The sequence below is a fragment of the Myotis davidii genome, unplaced genomic scaffold, assembly GCF_000327345.1.
Source record: "Myotis davidii unplaced genomic scaffold, ASM32734v1 scaffold499, whole genome shotgun sequence".
Classification (NCBI taxonomy): Eukaryota; Metazoa; Chordata; class Mammalia; order Chiroptera; family Vespertilionidae; genus Myotis; species Myotis davidii.
In genome coordinates, this window is record NW_006290677.1 from 1,210,003 (window position 1) to 1,227,756 (window position 17,754).

General features: G+C 38.5%; 1 protein-coding gene across 1 annotated transcript in view; it reads right to left on the bottom strand.

Moving 5' to 3' along the window:
* Positions 1-17,754, bottom strand: part of DLG2 (discs large homolog 2) — a 1,585,094-nt gene that overhangs the window by 681,664 nt on the left and 885,676 nt on the right. The window contains exon 4 of the mRNA XM_006763751.2: positions 5,912-5,965. Coding sequence (XP_006763814.1) covers positions 5,912-5,965 — 54 coding nt within the window. The remainder of the gene's footprint in view (positions 1-5,911; positions 5,966-17,754) is intronic.

Below are 17,754 nucleotides of genomic sequence, written 5' to 3' on the forward strand. Positions count from 1 at the left end.
GCTCCCAAATGAAACTCAGGGCTTCTCTACATCCCTAAACCCATATCATCCTTTTTCATTTTCTCTCATCCCCCTCTCTTCTCACCAACCTTCACTCACATTGTCAGTCTTTCCTTGGTTCATTTTATTCCCTTTAGACCACTCTCTTGTCCTCTGCCCTAGAATCATAGCTGTGTCTGCATCCAATGACCTTTAACATTTAAGAGAAGCTACCAAAAAAATGTTTCTGATAATATTATAAATATACTAGAGACCTGATGCACAAAGATTCGTGCAAGAATGGGCCTTCCTTCCCATGGCTGCCGGCACCACCTTCATTCCAGCCCAGAGCTGCCTTTCCACCTTCCGACACTGCCTAGAGGCCATCAACGACGCAAGCATCCTGTCCCTGGCAGCTCGGTGCCTGCATATGGAAATTAACCTGCCATCTTTGTTGGGTTGATTTGCATACTCACTCCTGATTGGCTGGTGGGCATCGTAAAGGTAGGTGTGGTCAATTTGCATCTTTCTCTTTTATTAGTGTAGATTACAATTGTTTTCAAATAACTTTTACAATCAAGATCTTCCTGGTAAATACAATGGGTGATATTACTAAGGATCCTGTCATTATTTTACTTTAAATTTTATTTTTCAATTACAGCTCACATTCAATATCATTCGGTATTAGGTTCAGGTGTATAGTATAGTGATTAGACAATCATATATTTTACACAGTTCCCCTTGATATTTTCAGTACCCACCTGGCACCACACATAGGTATTACAATATTATTGAGTATATTCTCTATGCTGTACTTTACATCCCTGTGATTATTCGGTAACTACCAATTTGTATGTCTTAATCTCTTCACTTTTTTTCACCCATCCTCCCAACCCCCTCACCTCTGTTAATTGTTAGCCTGTTCTCTGTATCTATGAGTCTTTCTATTTTGTTGATTTATTAATTTTACTCTTTAGATTCCAAATATAAGTGAAATCCTATGGCATTTATATTTCTCTGACTGACTTCTTTCACTCAGCATAATACTTTCTAGTAGGGACCCTCTCATATTTTTTTGTAACCTAATTCTTCCTTCTTTCCCCTCTCCTCTTCTCCTCTCCTCTCCTCTCCTCTCCTCTTCTCTCTTCCTCACTTCCTTAGGAGGAGGTTTTCCAAGCCACAGTCCTGGAATTTCTGAACCAAATACTCTTGTCTCCATTATTATTTTTACTTCTGGAAATAATGTTTCAGACAGCAGTGTCTCACAGGAAAGGAAAGTCATTGTACTGCCAGTACTTGCTAGATGTTTCTTTTATTTCTCATTTCTTTTAGACATCCTTAATAAATTAGATACCCTCTCCCCATATTAATTGAACCAGGACTTTGAAACTTTCATTGTTTATTGTAATTGACCTACGAATATTTTTGAAGTGTTAGATTCCTTCTATTGTACCTGATTTTTTTTCTTAAAAAGGAACATGTATAGATTTGTGACCCTTTTATTTGCGGATTTTGTATGGCAAATCAGTTTCTTGTTTAGCAAAATTCCTTCCTTCACTTTGAGCTTGGCGATATGACTGGCTTTGGCCAGTGGGGTGTTAGTGGATGTGATAGGACCAGAGGCTCTAACTATGTTTATTAGTATGTCCTGGGCTTGCCCTCTTGTGCTTCAGCCATGATAATGAAAAGAACACACTGTGAGAAGTGCTGTCCCACCCTCTGGGCACCGTACTGGAATATGTGAAGCAGGGACGCCCCAGCCAACTTGGTAATCTACAGCCTCAAACAGCTGACAGGCCAACCAACAAGCACTGATGGGAGAAATACATGCTTATTGTTATATATCAGTGATTTTGTGGTTGTTGGTTGCACACCAAAAATAGACTGTTACATGGAGTAACAGTAAATGGTAAACCAAGTTCTACCACTTACTAGTAGAGCTCAGATATCTGTATTTGAAAATGAAAGGTTTGCATTCCTTGAACCCCCAAGTTATTTAACAAGATTTAAACCTCATGATCCATGAGTTTTCCACACTTTCCACAGCATATTTCCCAGAACACGGATCAAAATAGAACCATTATGAAATGAAAGCAGAAAGAATGGGATTTGCTTGTGTTCAATATAGAACTCTGAAAGTTCTGCTGAAGGGAAGAGGTGTGCCCGGAGAGGCTTCCGTGCCAGTTGGTTGCAGAGTACCAGACGGTAACATGCTACTTCCCACTAAGTCAGCCTTCAGGGATCCAGAGGTAAAGATCAGACGCAGGCTTTACTCACCTTCTCTAAGAACAGAGCATGTTTACTACCTGGCATAAGACAAGATTCAATGCATCATGGAGAAGGATAAAAAGATGGAGTAAAAAATGGCAACTAGAGTGTTGAAATGGAAATGTTCTTGTTTCGCTTTGTTTTCTCTTGAGCATTTGTGTCCTGGGCTTCGGCATCAAAAATGAAAATGACAAACTCTGGTAGCACTGTCCCACCCATAAAGGCCCATAATGAAAACATCTGCATAAAGGGGATTCCTGCTTTGCATGAGAGGCTGACTGTGGCACATATAAGGTCCTACCCATCCCTAAAGTATCAGGACATCATACAAGAATGAGTTTATTTGAAGCAGTCACGTGTAAGAACCTAAGTAACCTTTGTTCATGGCAGATACTTTAAAAGCTCTAATGTCCCTTAACTTACCCTCCCCCTCAAAAAAAAGCAGAAATCTCTTTAAGTATCTATTGTATCCTTTTTACACATTTAAAAATTGCCTTTGACCACAGATTTCCTCTAGTTATTCACTTGCTGCTTGCATGTATGCCAAGGAATCATTTCCATAAGGATGATATATTTCTAAAATCAAATTTGCTGACTGGCAAAATTAATACATTTACTTGTAATAAAATTACTTTTGAAGAGGACACTAATATAGAATTAAAATTTTGTCATTTAGGTAATATTTTTAAAGAAGGAAGCATTCTTATGCAACATGACTGAAATGCTCTGGGGAGCTCTAAAATCATTTTTTCATTAAATAGAGCTGAAATTATGCGCACAACTAGAACATGAGAAATAAAAGAGGAAAACAAAGTATAGGACACTAGGGAATGAGAAAATGGACTGTAAAAGGCACAGTGTTCAAGGTTACCCAGTGAGTCAGGAAAAAGGGGGAGGGTTGGGCTGATGCTAAGACCCAAAGGATATTCACATTGATGTCCTTGTATTAAATCTGCCTTTTTTAGTAGATAATGTATTCATTCTCTTATATGGGGGAAGATATACATATTTTCCATTCTCTTAGGGTCTAGCATATGTTACTTCACAAGTGTTTATCAAGTAAAAAGATAAATAAATAAATCCCTAGTAAGCCAAAGTTAAAGCATCATTTTACATATCTAATCTCATTATTCTCACAACCAATCACCTCTGAAATAGGTATTATATAACTTCTGGTTAATAGATTAATTTAGGTGATGTTTCACCATATGAAGCTGTTTAGCAAAACTTTGTAAAGAGTCTAACTCTTAAGAAGGCTCACAGAGGGCGCTATTAAATATAAATACAAAACAGGTGAAGATAGAATAAAAATGCCCTTTGAAGAACTCAAATTCAAATACAAAGTTGATATTTAAGAGAATGGGAGCAGTTTGATTATTTTATTTTATGTGGCCCATCTTACTCACTAATTAGTAGGGACATAAATTGGGCATGTCTGTACAAAATCCTTAGTTTCTATTGATAAATTATTTGTGCACGAGGGCATCTGGCAGTTAAGCCACAAAAACTTTAATAGAAGGCTTTGACATCATATTGATCTACCACAAGAAAGCAGTCCTACTTAGAAAATTAAGTTTCTGTGCTCCGTGTCTACTTCTTCAAAGCACTGCTCATTTGCTTTGCCAATGGATACAGTAACGAGATTTACTGTAATAAAGACATTGGATTCCTTAATATAAACATGGGTCTCTGCCCCAAAGGTACTGCTGCCTCTGTGACAAGTGGTCTGACCCAAAGTCAAATGCAGCAAAGGCATAAGAAAGCAACATGTATTCCTAAGTTTAGAGACAGAAAGCAAAGGAGGGAAGGAGGAAAGGAGCATTACCAGCATCAGATAAGATCTCAGACTCTACAACTAGGCTCGCTAGGTTCATTCTTAGCCCTTCCTCTTACTGTGCAACCTTGAGAAAGTGACTTAACTTCTTTAGGACTCAGTTTCCTCATCTATAAAATGGAGAAATTAATAGTACCTATTGCATAGGGTTATTACAAGGATTAATGAGTTAATATTCGTTTATGCTTAAAACAGTGTCGGGTATACAGTAATCCCAATATAAATGTTTAATAAGTACAAGAAGGTAGAAAGAGTGAGAGAGAGACTACTGGACACTCTGTGTCCTTAAAGCATTGTTTTGCTTCCTTCCAACGGAGTCCTTTACTTTCCACCTCTGGGGCCACTTGATTTCTACCAGTAAACTTAATCCCATTTCCGGTCTGACCCCAAACAACTCTCATCCAGAGAGATTTAAGCAGCTCTAACTCAGTAGTTCAGGTGACTCAGCATTAAACCAAGTTTGCTGTTATTCTTGTCCTGACCCTGTGTCCCAGTTTTAGTCCCTTGTTCCTGTAATCAAGTCCCCGCCTTGTACTCCAATTCTAGCATACTTCTCCCCTGTGGCTGAGTCCTGGCTAGCAGGACCGGCCCAGGTCCTCCCGTTCCTTCCCGGCAGACATCTCTCAAAGGGCAGCCTCTGCACTAGAAACCACACTTTGGCACACACAGTTGTTTGAACCTTTGAAAATCAGTTACCTGTACTTAAAAATTGCAGACTTTTACACAATGTTCAAAGTTCTGACTTCTATTGAAACATTGGGTGGTCTGACAACACTTGGCCCCCTTGGCACCAACCCACTGGAGCTGAGTGGTAGCTGCTCCCTTTGGAAGGCCATGTGCCCTCTTATTCCCATTGTACCATTAGTTTGGATCTGGATCTAGATCTGTTTGCTTGGCCCTTGCAAGCATTTGAGGTTGAGGTCTAAGACTGAGGGTAGCTGGTGCTTACCAAGCACGTACGTTGTGCCAAGTATTCTTCTAAGTGTTTCACATGCTTTTTTCATTTAACCAAAGTTCATAAACCTGTTTGTCCTTCTACCGACTCTCCTTGCAGCCCTCTCCTTGTTTCCAACCCTCTGTCTGCATGGATCGGTATCTGTTCTATCATTCCAAATCACTATTCTCTAACCACCAGGTCAGGGCCACTTGCAAAGCTTTGTTGAGCCTCCATAATGTCAACCACTCACACATGATGTGGCCTGTTGCCTCTCCAACCTCCCTTGCCCAATTGGACCCCGTGGTCAAGAACTTTGGTCATCAGAGTGGTTATATTTCAGTTATAAAATCTCAAGGTTTATTGATAGGAGTGTTCCTATTATCTCATGCCAGGCTTTTATAAAACCATACAATTTATTATATATAGACAGTCTTCACTCTCACAAGACTTTTGTTCCAGTTCTTGTTAGAAGCCCAGCAAAAACCCACCAAATATTTATTGACGCTTACTTATGTTTTAGGCTTTGTAACAGAAACTGATTTGAATATTTACTAAGAGATCCAAAGAAGTTTGCTCATCTCTTCTACTAGCACAAGCAATTTAATCTCTTTTCAGTGAACCACCTAGGAAACTAACATTATTTGAACACAATGGGCAATAATTTTTCTCATGACAGGCCCTGTGCTTTCCAAAACAATGGATAAAATAGAAAAACATTTGCATGATTAAACCGAGATTTAGCAAATGACAAAGAAACCCCCTAAACTCATTCTACACACCATTCCATAAAATTATCTGGATTGAGTAAGACTGAATATGTATTAAAATTGAAACATAGCTGATTAAGTTCTACAATAGTTTTTAAAGAAACCCTTAATAAAAATGTTACTTACATAGGGAATCGTGTCCAACGTATCAGTGTTGACAATTATAGGAGCGGGGCTGGCCTGAAAAATAGAAGAAGAAAATATCGTTAATAGCCTATTCAAAGAATCTGTTAACTTTTTAAACAAAGAGCTTAACAGTATTTCTTGAGGACCCTTATAGGCACTGTGTCAAGTGTTAGGAGAAAAAAATGAAATGGCTCAAAGTTCCCAACACCCTCTAAATATTTGTTTGCTACACTTACAACATAATGAAATGAAGTAAGCATTCATAGAACTTGTACTCATTTTCTCTTAAATTTTATCCAGCAGTTTAGAAGATGAGGATTGGTGATGCTTAAGAGGCAAAGATTTCTAAAACATTGGGTGAGAGCTAAAGTTGGTAACATTTCTTTTTAAAGTGGCTGTGCTAAGTAAATTTGATTTCCCACTCTAAGAAGCAAAATTAAACTTAAACCAATATTTACAATCCTTCCCCTTAAACTGCCTTTTGAGAGTATGTTGTATTCAATGAAAAATAGAAGGGTTCACTTAGTGATACATATGTTTACCTATTATGCATGCTGTCATCATTTATTTATTTTTTTGTTATTTATACATTTCTGATCATATATCTTAAATATATGATCATATATCAAAATCTTTGGATAGAAAATGAACACTTAGTCAAAGTGGCAGAAAATCTTATTGAATATGCTAAACTATTTTTTAAATTGTACAAACTACAGTCATTTGCCTTAAAGTTGAGTAGGAATCTGTGTAAAATATGATATAGGAGAGCTACAAGCCAAGTCATTAAAAAATAAGAGAGTGCAATCTGTATTTGCATCGACCAATCTGACTTCATGAATATTGAGTAGACCTATCTTTATTTTCTAGTTTCTAGAATTTCCATAGCAACTTTCCCTCCATCCCTGAAGGATCCTTAATCTTCTTACCAAATTGCAGATTTCATTTAGATAGAGGAAATACCCTCATCATGATTAATGGAGCGCTGTTCTTTACGACGCAGTGGTTTTGGCAAGTATTCAACTTTTAGGGCATTTCATTAGATGTGCCCTCTGGAGTTAACAGAGTTAACAGGTTTTTAATGTCAATCTGTGCCTATGGGATCCTAACCGAATGATAAGACAAGTAGCAATCCAGCAGATTTTACAAAATAAAATACCATGTTTTAACTAAAAACACTGGACATTCAGAACATGTCCCTGGTCTACGTATCTACATAGTGGGTCAACTAGATGTTCCTGGTTTGTAAAACTCCTACGAGCAAGTACCTTGTGGGTAAATGGGGGCTTTGGAGAAAGATAGTTTCCAGGGGACTCCACATAAAAACATGCTTGTGAAGAGGCATGTGGTGTGGGAGAAGAATGAGAGGTTTAAAATTAGAAGACCTGGGTTCAAGTTTGTTTTATCAACTTCCCAATACTTGAGGACTCTGCCACTTCCTTGTAGTGTGAACTGGGTGAGGGCAAGTTCCTTAACCCCTTTTGCCTCATTTTTTCTTCTCTGTAGAATGGAAATAGAAATAATCACTTTCTGAAAAGGTTGTTTGAGGACTAAATGAGGTGATATATTTGAATGTGTTTGTAAACTTAAATGTCAGAATCAATGTTAAATATTATTAAAAGTGTCCCTAAAGATGGACTACTGTGAGGATATATCACTGTGTAGTTTGTGAACTGTTTATACCCCAGAGAGAAATCTCAATGCTGTGTTAGTGGCTATAACTACACTGAAGAGAATGGATTAGATCCTGTGAACTACAATTTAGTAAATACACTAGAGGTCTGGTGCACAAATTTGTGCACGGGTTGGGTCCCTCGGCTTGGCCAGTGATCAGGGTTAATCGGGGCCATCTCTCCCAGTACCAATCAGGGCTGTTGGGGGCTGGATGTCTGGGGAGGGACCACAGGAGGTTGGCCGGCCGGTTAGAATGTTCAGTCAGACAGACACTTAGCATATTATGCTTTTATTATATAGGATATTACTTACCACTATGCATATAAGGATATACATATATATTATTATTCAATTTCCACAAAAACATATTGATGAGGCATTATTATCACTATGTCTATGCTATAGATGAAAAAAATGAGGCTCAGGGAAAATGAAAGCTGATATTTAACACTGACTTTGTAACTTCAAATCCATTCTTTTCTTACTAAGCTGCTCCTTGATCCTAGCATCTAATCCTGCATTGATTGGAGATCTCTAGCACCACACAAGATCGAGGCAAAGCAAAGGCCACCATGAAGGCAAGTGATGCCTCAGGGTCTTACATATTAGATGTTGAAAGCAATCTGGTGATGCCTTAATGGCTTTTACTGTTGTTACTATTGTTTGTTTTTACTTTTGAGGACATCTCTCTTATGGTTTCTAATTGGTTCCCAGGACTCCAGAAAGTGATGATGCCTTGTCTCCTTTATTTTCCTGAAAAGTTTCCGAGTATCACACCTAATATTGTATTTTACCTTATTATCTAGTATAGTATTGTTACTGAAGTTAGTGAGATATTAATGAAGGAAAGGAAGCAAAGCATATGGGACACGAGCCTGTTTGCTTCACCAGGAAGATACAGCTTCATACCCCAAGGAATCACAGCATTGTCCCTCCTGGGGGATTAAGCCTCCCCTCCCTGCTTCAGGTACCGGATTGTGTATGTGGGGTACTGGGAAGAGGGGGAGATAAGGACATGCACAATAAAGTCAAAATGGGGCAGGGGGTGGTACCTGCCATAGAGACCTGTTAGTCTAACCTGAGAAAAAGGTAATTGACTATGGGGTAGACCCTAATGCAAACCCAGGAAAATTTAGGAAGCTGAGTGAGTATTTTGAAAAAGCTTCTGGTTCTTGCCAGGCCTGAGAAAACATAATTTCAGGTGAACAAAAAATCAATCTCTCTCCCCCGCCCCTCTCTTTTCTCCCCCCTCTCTCTCTTTCTATGCCTCTCTCCCCCTCTCTCTCACCTGCACTCATGCTGTGCATTCATGCATTCTATGCATTCTCTTTAGTCATGTGGCCTTAGTCAAGTGGCCACTAGCCAGTGGGTCCAACAGGCAGGCTCCAGCATGGGTACAGCAGCAAAGCAACAGACTATAGCTGGGAACACAAGCTAAGCTCGTCAAATGCTAGACTGGACTCAGCTTTAATATGGCTCAGGATCTCGGGACATTGACTCTATACCTGGCCCTGATTTTCCATGGTGAATTGGACAGCGATGGGACACTGGAGAACCTCTATAATTTTGCTTCCTGAATAAACCTTGCTATCAGATCTTATCCCCTCTTGTGGATCCCTAGAAATGCTTTTCCTCGTGACACCGCAAGAACCCCATATCCACCAGCAATAGTATGATCAGTAAATATGTACATACTGACTTGATTTGGGGTTTCAACCCATCTTATTTTTGTTTTCTTCTCATATATTGTATTAATATGGTCTGGGAATACATTTATACACAAGCCCATTTCCCATACAGTGACATTCATCACTTTTGTATGCCTATGCTTCTATTTTCCACTTCCTGTGGAATTGGTATTTCCAATCAGACTCTATATTTAGAAAATAACAAAGATTTCCCTATAAATCTTCACAGTATCTGGGTACACAGAAGGAACTCAGTAAATACTTAGGAATTATTGACTAAATGTATCTATAAAGTTTAGATAAGGGTATAAATGAATACAATACCACTTTGTAAGCTTTGGAGACCATTTCTAAGAAAACCCAAAAATTTCTCATTACCATCAATATGACTATGACTACTTTTCTGATATTGACTATCTTACTTCATTAACCAGTCACTATATATTCAGCTTTCCTAAAATAATAATTATTGCATAACTCAGTATATAGACTGTGAAACTTGAAGCACAATCCATGTTACGTAGAAAGTTATTTGCTTCTCAGTGATAACAAATTCCAGAAGCCACAATTAAAACTATATCTATGAAAGTCACTAAAAGTGCATGAACATACACTTTCATGTGTGAATTGTGTGAACACAAACATACATCAGTGACATGTGACATTGGCAGCTCTCTGGTGTGAGTGGCAAGGAGATGTCATGGTGGGCTATTATGAATAACACACTATCCCACTGTGCAGCTAAACCAGGCTCTCTGAAAATCCCCCATTGCTCTACTCCAGGACCCTCACAGACCTTCCCAGACCATTTATAAAGAAACTTCCTGGAATCTTTTAGGCAGTCAATGCCACATATCCACAGAGAATAAAGATCAAGTGGTGATAACACAAAGTGCAGCAGAATTCCAAGTACAGCCCAGAAATGTGCTCTTCTCACCAGTGGGTAATTTCAGATCGTCCCATGGCTCAGCCTGACTGCTGATTCTTGTCTCACTTTTGAAATCATGTGAGTTCATAACTACATGAACTCATAGTTTGATTTCGTTTAGTTTCTGAGTCTTAAAACCAATTCCCTAGTTACTTTGATGGTTTCTTCTAAGCTTTATCTCCACACTTCACAGTGATCTACCATCCCTATACCTTCACTCTCCATATTAGATATCCTCTATAATTGAACCCCTAAATCAAATTGCTAACTTAGCAAATTCCAGCATCCCCCTTTTATATGCTTATTTCCATTAATTGGAAAAATATTTGTAAAAAATATGAAAAAAATATCCTTTTAATCAGAAGTTTCAAGGCTTGACTATATGCAAATCTAGATAAACTTAGACTTAAGCCTTAAGAAAATGAATCTGTCTTGGGTGACCCAAACTGTAATATGTAAATGATTTGTCTTAAGATTCTTTTCCAAAGGGGGAAAGCAGTTTACAAAAAGAGGGAAGAATAAAGGTAATCATAGAGAAGCAGGAAGCAAGCAGAGAGGCTACTAATATAATTTAAATTATGAAATTAAGTTATTCATGAATTCTACCACCTTCCTGTCCTTGGGATCTATGACATAGCCAAATATTTTTATATTACATCAATAACTTTGCTTACATTAAGAAAAAAGTAAACTTCCCTTGCTTGCTACCACGAGAATATAACTAATAAAGATTGCCATAATTCATGCCAATTTTCAAAGGAGTTCATTGATTTTGACTGATGTGGTTTCTTCTTGATATTTGTTAAGTGATATATCTGGGATATGCCTCTGAGATAAATGGGCAAGTAGTCACCAGGCCAGCTACAGTGAGAAAGTCTCTTCCAGCAAGATATTGACAGGGAAAAGGTATTGATAAGGTATTAACAGAAGCCAGTCAGTCCAAGGAGACACTCTGGGAAGCTTAGGTCTGATAAGTGGTAAGTAGGTAGCAGAAACATCAACAGACTAAAGCCAGGCCAATGCCTAAGCTTTTAAGAAGCAAAATGGAAAAGGAGAGAAGGCCACATAGTCAAGTGACTTAGATACAGAAAGGACTGAACAGTAATACCATTAACACTGATGGGGCTAGGAATTGAGCAGGAATTTCTCAGCCTTAAAGGACAGGCTCCTCAGTGAACAGGAAGTGCCACAGGGGCTATACTTGACTTTATATATGGTATGGCATGACAGCTCAAAACAAGATGAAAGCCACTGGAAGGTTTAAAATGAGTCTATTTTGTATATGTACATGACCTCACTGAGAGAGCTGCAGATCCCAGAACTTCATGGTAAATCTTAGCTAGCTTAGACTGAGTGCTACAAGATGCCATATTAGCAGTCATTAGCTTCACAATTACACAGCAGGCTGCCATCAGGGGTGATGCCCTGACCCTAATTAGGAAAATACAACTTTGGGGTTACTACCCACATCCTCAATTAGGTCTGAAATGATATATTTAACATCAACTACTAAGTGGTATGCTAAGGATTGAACTCAGAATAACTTTATTTTCTATTAAATTTTCTCCCTAACCTCCCATCACGTTGATCCACTGTGGAAAAAAAAGTGATGTGGTTGGGAAGGGAACTTCATTCTGGATTTCCGGAATTGCACTCCAGTTCTATATCGGGACTGAAAACCTTTCAATCCTCTCCTTCTCTCCCATAATGTTGAGCTGGAGCCTCATATCCAGAGGGGTTGGCAGAGTCGTACTCCTCCTTGAAAGATTTACCTGGGACCTACAATTGCCTGGTTGAGAATCATCACTACCTAGAATCTCATGATACTATGACCCAGCCACAGTGAAATCTCCTGGTATATTAACAGTGGTTTATATAACAATAAGGGAAAGCACTTATATAGCACTTATTTACAGCAATTAACTTATTTAATCCACATATAATCAATGAGACAGGTACTGTTATTCTCATCTTACAGGTGAGGAAACACAGGTTCAGAAACTTTACGCAGTCATACATGTGATAAAGAGATAGTCTTCAAACTCAAACAATCTGACTCAGGGTCCATGTTATTGACAGTCATGCTCTATTGCCTCTCACAGTGGAATCATACTTGACCAGAACTCCTTTGATTTGATTTTTTACTGCTCACCAACAACTCAGGAACCAGCTCAAATTAGATCTATCCACCTTGATCCAGGCGAGTGCCCAAACCCTCCCCTCCTCACTCTGGCTCAATCACTGGGCCCCAGTATATCACGTGAGCAGCTTGCAGGAGGCATGAACCAGGAAAAGCTAACGGCACAGCTACACCCAGGTTGCCTGAATCAGCATATGGTTTTTAGTAAGCTCCAAAGAAAATTTTTGAAAAATAACTGATTAAAGACATATTGATGGTTGTACGAGAGAAGAAAAATAAATACATTCTAGAATCATAAAACTCTAAAGCTGAGACCTTAATGATCATTGAGTTCTACCTTTTTATTTTACAAATATAAAATGGAAAGACAGGAAGAAAGTGGCATGGCCCAAATCTCACAATTATTTAGTATCAAAACTGAAGACAGGAAAATAACAACAATAATAATGATAACAAAATATTAAGCATTTATTGGATGCTGAAGAGGCATCAACACATATAATTCTCAAAATGTTCTAAGGAAAATATTGTTTCCCTTTCTTTTTAAGGAGAAAAAAAGGAAGGGGAGGGCCAAAGTGGCTTAGTCACTTGCCTAAGGTCACAGGTACCCACAACCAGGTCTCAAATCCCTGTCTTTCTAGCCCCAGGCCCCATATGCCCTGAAAGTTGTTAGTTTCTTTTTCACAGTCTGAAGAGAAATTTCTCACCATACTGACTCAAATTCAATTCCCCAGTTCTCAGAGGATTTCTAGGTCCCTTAATCTCTTGCAAACCACCATTTGAAAAAATGGGACAATGCTATTTTCCAGTTAACCTATTTCCCAAGAAGTTAGCTAAAAAAAATAGTACATGTGAAGTGAAAGAGAGATATGCTATAGAGGTAAGGCTATTTTATTTATCGTGGTGGTCATATTTTGCTTTCCTGGAATTTTTTTCTTTTCATGTTGTGTCCACAAGATCAATCAGGTAGTTCAATCCAGTGTAGCTCTGAGTCATTGCCAAGAGGTTCTGGCCTTTTACCTGGTTTGCCCTTACCCTGCGGTGACATAGGGCACCCATGTCACAGATGAGGACACTAAGGCAATAACAGATGAATGGGTGTGTGAACAGTGTGAGTGTCTGAGGCTTGGCTAGCCAAGGCTTAACTGCAGGCTAATGGTTATGGCAAGTTGTCTCAAGGGAGCAATTTTGGAGGATGCTAGGACCTTGGTCCCTCTCCCTAGCACCTAACAAAATGCACCAGGTTAACTCAGAAAATATGAGGAGAGAATGGTAGGTTCATGTTTGGCTTGAACTTGATTCAACTCTGCTTACCTGAATTCACTTGATAATAAATATATTATACTCACTTTACAGAAAACTAAGGCACACAGATGTTAAGTATCTTGCTCAAGGTTACCCAGGTGGTTAAAGCAAGGTCAAGTGTCAAACCTATCAGTCTGATTCCAAAGGTAGCTTTTAACAACTGCAAAGCAGTTGCTTCTGCTCTCTATGAAGATTTTAGAAATACCCAGAAGTCTGCTCAAGTCAACACAAATTATCTCACTGATCTTTGAAAGCCTGCCACTAGTATTTCTTCCTTTTGGATTCAAGTATTTACACGTTTGCTTAAGCCTCCTTAAAATACAAGGTAGTGTAATATTTTGCAGAAAATGGATGATATCCTGAGGACCTCAGTGAGTCTGAGTTGGGCACCTATTTATCCCCAGTGCAGAAGAGATGGGGCGGTCTGAGGAATGAGGCACAGAAACTGGAGACCCAGAACGAAAGAGCTTTCTTGACCTCATATGTTGTCTCTAGAACCAATCCCACTTGAAACAAGGGATAAAAATTGCTTGAACTGTTAGTTTATAAAAACTCTTCAGACCTCTATCCTGTACCCTCTCCACATACCTCTTTGCACTTAATATAAAAGGCTGAAATAAAGACTCACCTAACTGCAGATCATCATTGAATCTCAAATTGATAATTATATTAGAGTGACCATCAATAACATGCTTTATAATTTATAAATTGAGTCCATACACATTAGATCATTTAATTCTCAGGGAGAAGAAAGAGAACTAGCATTGCCTGGCCAGTGTTGTTCAGTGGTTGAGGACTGACCCATGAACCAGGAGGTCACGGTTGGATTCCCCATCAGGGTACATGCCCTGGTTGCAGGCTTGATCCCCAATAGGGGGCATGCAGCAGGCAGCCAATCAATGATTTTCTCTCATCATTGATGTTTCTATCTCTCTCTCTCCCTGCCTCCCTGAAAAAAATAAAAAAAAAACATTAAAAAAAGAGAGAGAGAACTAGCATTGATTGAGCAAGCACCCACAGTCTGCAAAAGATATGGTAAGATTTTAACCTGTGTTTTCTTGTTTACTCTTCACAGAGCCCCAGAGAGACCTTGTCTATAGATAAGTAAACATAGGCTCAGGGGGATTCAGTGGATTTCCCAAAGTCAGACAGCTGGAAAGAGACAGAGCTGGGATTCAAATCCAGATCTGCCTATTCTAAATTCTTTGTTTTTCTCCATTATTCCACATGATGCCATAAATACCATTATTCACATGAAGCTTTTACTAACTTAACTGCTTTAATTGTGCAAGTGCTCTCTGAAGAGTACACGAAAAATGGAGTCATTAGCTCACATCTCAGATGTGATTTAGTCAATGTGCCCCATGCCACAATAACCACACCTACTTAACTCAGTGATTCACTCCATGTGGTGCTATTCATGAAAGATCCATGTGGATACCATCTGTTCCTTTTTGCTAAGCAATTTGGTAGGAGCTATTATCTTAGAAGTACAGTTGTATTTTCCTGACATAGGTACCAGAATTCTGAGCAAGCTGTCAATAGCAAAAACTAAGGTGGGACCTATTTCTTCTGTAGCATATGGACCAGAGCTTCGCACACAGTGGGTGATCAATAAATGGTTGCTATTTAGTTTCCTTCCCTCTTCCCCTTTTCTTCCATCAGGCCAGAGCTGTCACTTCTCCCAGCATACACCTTACATGTCTACCATAAAGTCACTGTTTACATGTCTTCCTTCTCCCATATCCCGAATCAATCATGGTTCCCTCTCCTATCTACCTAACCAAATTCTATCCATTCTTCAATGACAACCTCAAGTCCCAAACACCCCATGAAAGTTTCCTTTATCTTCACTGCAAGTCTCCATCTATCCTGCCCTTCCAATTTTAAAGCATTACTCTTTATTTTACTTCAGTTTACAGTGAATTATAAATATTAAAGGATATTTGTTATGTGAAAGCACCAACCCTTGACATTTTTAATGAGTGTTTCCTTCTGTTCTTACACATGTTGATGACTAAGTGGTTCATGTATGATATCTGTATCTTCTTGCTGAAAATGTAATTGTTTTGAGGATAGACTCCCCATTTTACTTCATTTCCTCACCAGCCACCCCCATCTATACTCCTAACTGTGTTGGGCATACAATATATTCAAAAAATATTTGCTATTGGTTTTTTAAATCTATGGAATGAAAGCCACAGCAACAAGAAATAGGATGCATGAGAAAACATGATTCAACAGAGTAGTCAAATGGGTAGGAAAGGGTAATATCACGCTGCCCCTCCAGTGACTCACTCTTGTAACACACTGGTTTTGTTGATGTGTTGGCAGCACTGCAGACCATGTACTTCTAAACCACATCATTGTACATTAAGAAAAGTTGTAAGCAGAAAGACTCCTCCATGCCTACCATATGCTGGTCCTTTATGCTCCCTTGTTTCTAATCCTCATTCCAAGCCTATGAATTACATGCTATAATTATGCCCATTATACAGATAAGTAAAATGAGGCATGAACCTGTAACACAAAGTGCCCAAGGTCACTAGATTAATTACTAGGGGAGGAAAGGCTCAATCTTTTAAACAACAAATCCATATTTTTGTTGTATCACCATCCTGTGTGAAGCAATGAGGTAGCTGCAATTGGTTCCCTGCACTAACCTCCTCTCCCACTGTACATTTCAGAAGTTGAAGAGGTGGGAGGAAGCATACAATTTAGTGGAAATCTAAGGACTCAATGATCATGAAAAGAAGCAAAATGGTTTCCTAAGCATTTTTCAAACATTTCAGGTGAATGTGAAGACATATCACACAAGACTCATCCCAAACTAAACATTTATTTGAAAACTTATGTTTTGTCTTAACAATTTATGTGGTTTTTATATTTTATTCCATAACCACCTATTTTTAATATAAAAATAATGTTTCGGTTCTTTATAATGGAGTCAACCTGACATCTCAAGTAGTTGCCACGTGGCTATTAAAATTCAGGCAGTCCATCTCCCTGAATTGACCACAATCCATTTGAGGGATTGTGTCCCTGAGATAAAAATGGCCAGACTTGGAATCAGGAAATCTCCAGCAAATTCAGTAACAGAGTGAAATGGGTGACCTCTAAGAATCTGTGTCTCAGGCAAGATCTGGTTTCACTCATAAAATTTTCCCTGCTGGGAATTACTAGAAAGAAAGCAGGGAGACCACACAATTCTTCCTTCTGAAAAGCAGTGATCTCTGCTTTTATCATTCAGATATAGAAAATTAGAAGACACGATGTTAAGAAAGGCCTGAACACAAGATAAAAGTAAAATAAGAAAAAAAAGCAAGGGCATATAAAGTGGCTTCTTATTAATTGGCTAAAGGATGAGGTTCTGTATGTCTGAGAAAAGGCACCTAAAAATCCATGTGTGAGCCACTTGTTCTATGTTTATAGCCTATATTTTGTTTTGCTTATGAATCAGTTAATTTTTATGGACTCAACACCATGTGATTAGAGGCAAAAAATTATCTTCTTTATTAAGAAGTCAAAAAGATGTGAGGTGAAGCAGAGAATTATCATTAAGCTCTTTCTTCTATCTTGCCTTTCTCCATGTTCCATAAGTCTTATCTCCAGAAAGAAATTTCTAAGCTCTAAATTCTCCAGAAAGAAATATCTAACATCTAACAGCTTTCAGTTTTCCCCTCTACCAACCATAATTCAATACCAAATCATACACTCTAAGCTTGAAACATAACAGGCCAAGGCATGGAAAGTATCTTTAAGACTACAAAGACTGAAATTTAGTATATACCTATATTGCCCAAAAGCAGTCAAAATGACTGCATTGTGAAAGAATAACTAATGTGTAAAGAAATTTGTTTAAAATTAATTTTTAATATTTTTTTATATTATTTACAGTTATATAACAAGTTATTCGGCATTTCTTTCATGAATTTAGGGCACAAAAGAAATAAACAACTTATTAGAACAAGTATCACTGCATAAAGATGCGAATAACATCGCCGAAACCAGTTTGGCTCAGTGGATAGAGCATCGGCCTGCGGACTGAAAGGTCCCAGGTTCGATTCCAGTCAAGGGCATGTACCTGGATTGCGCGCACATCCCCAGT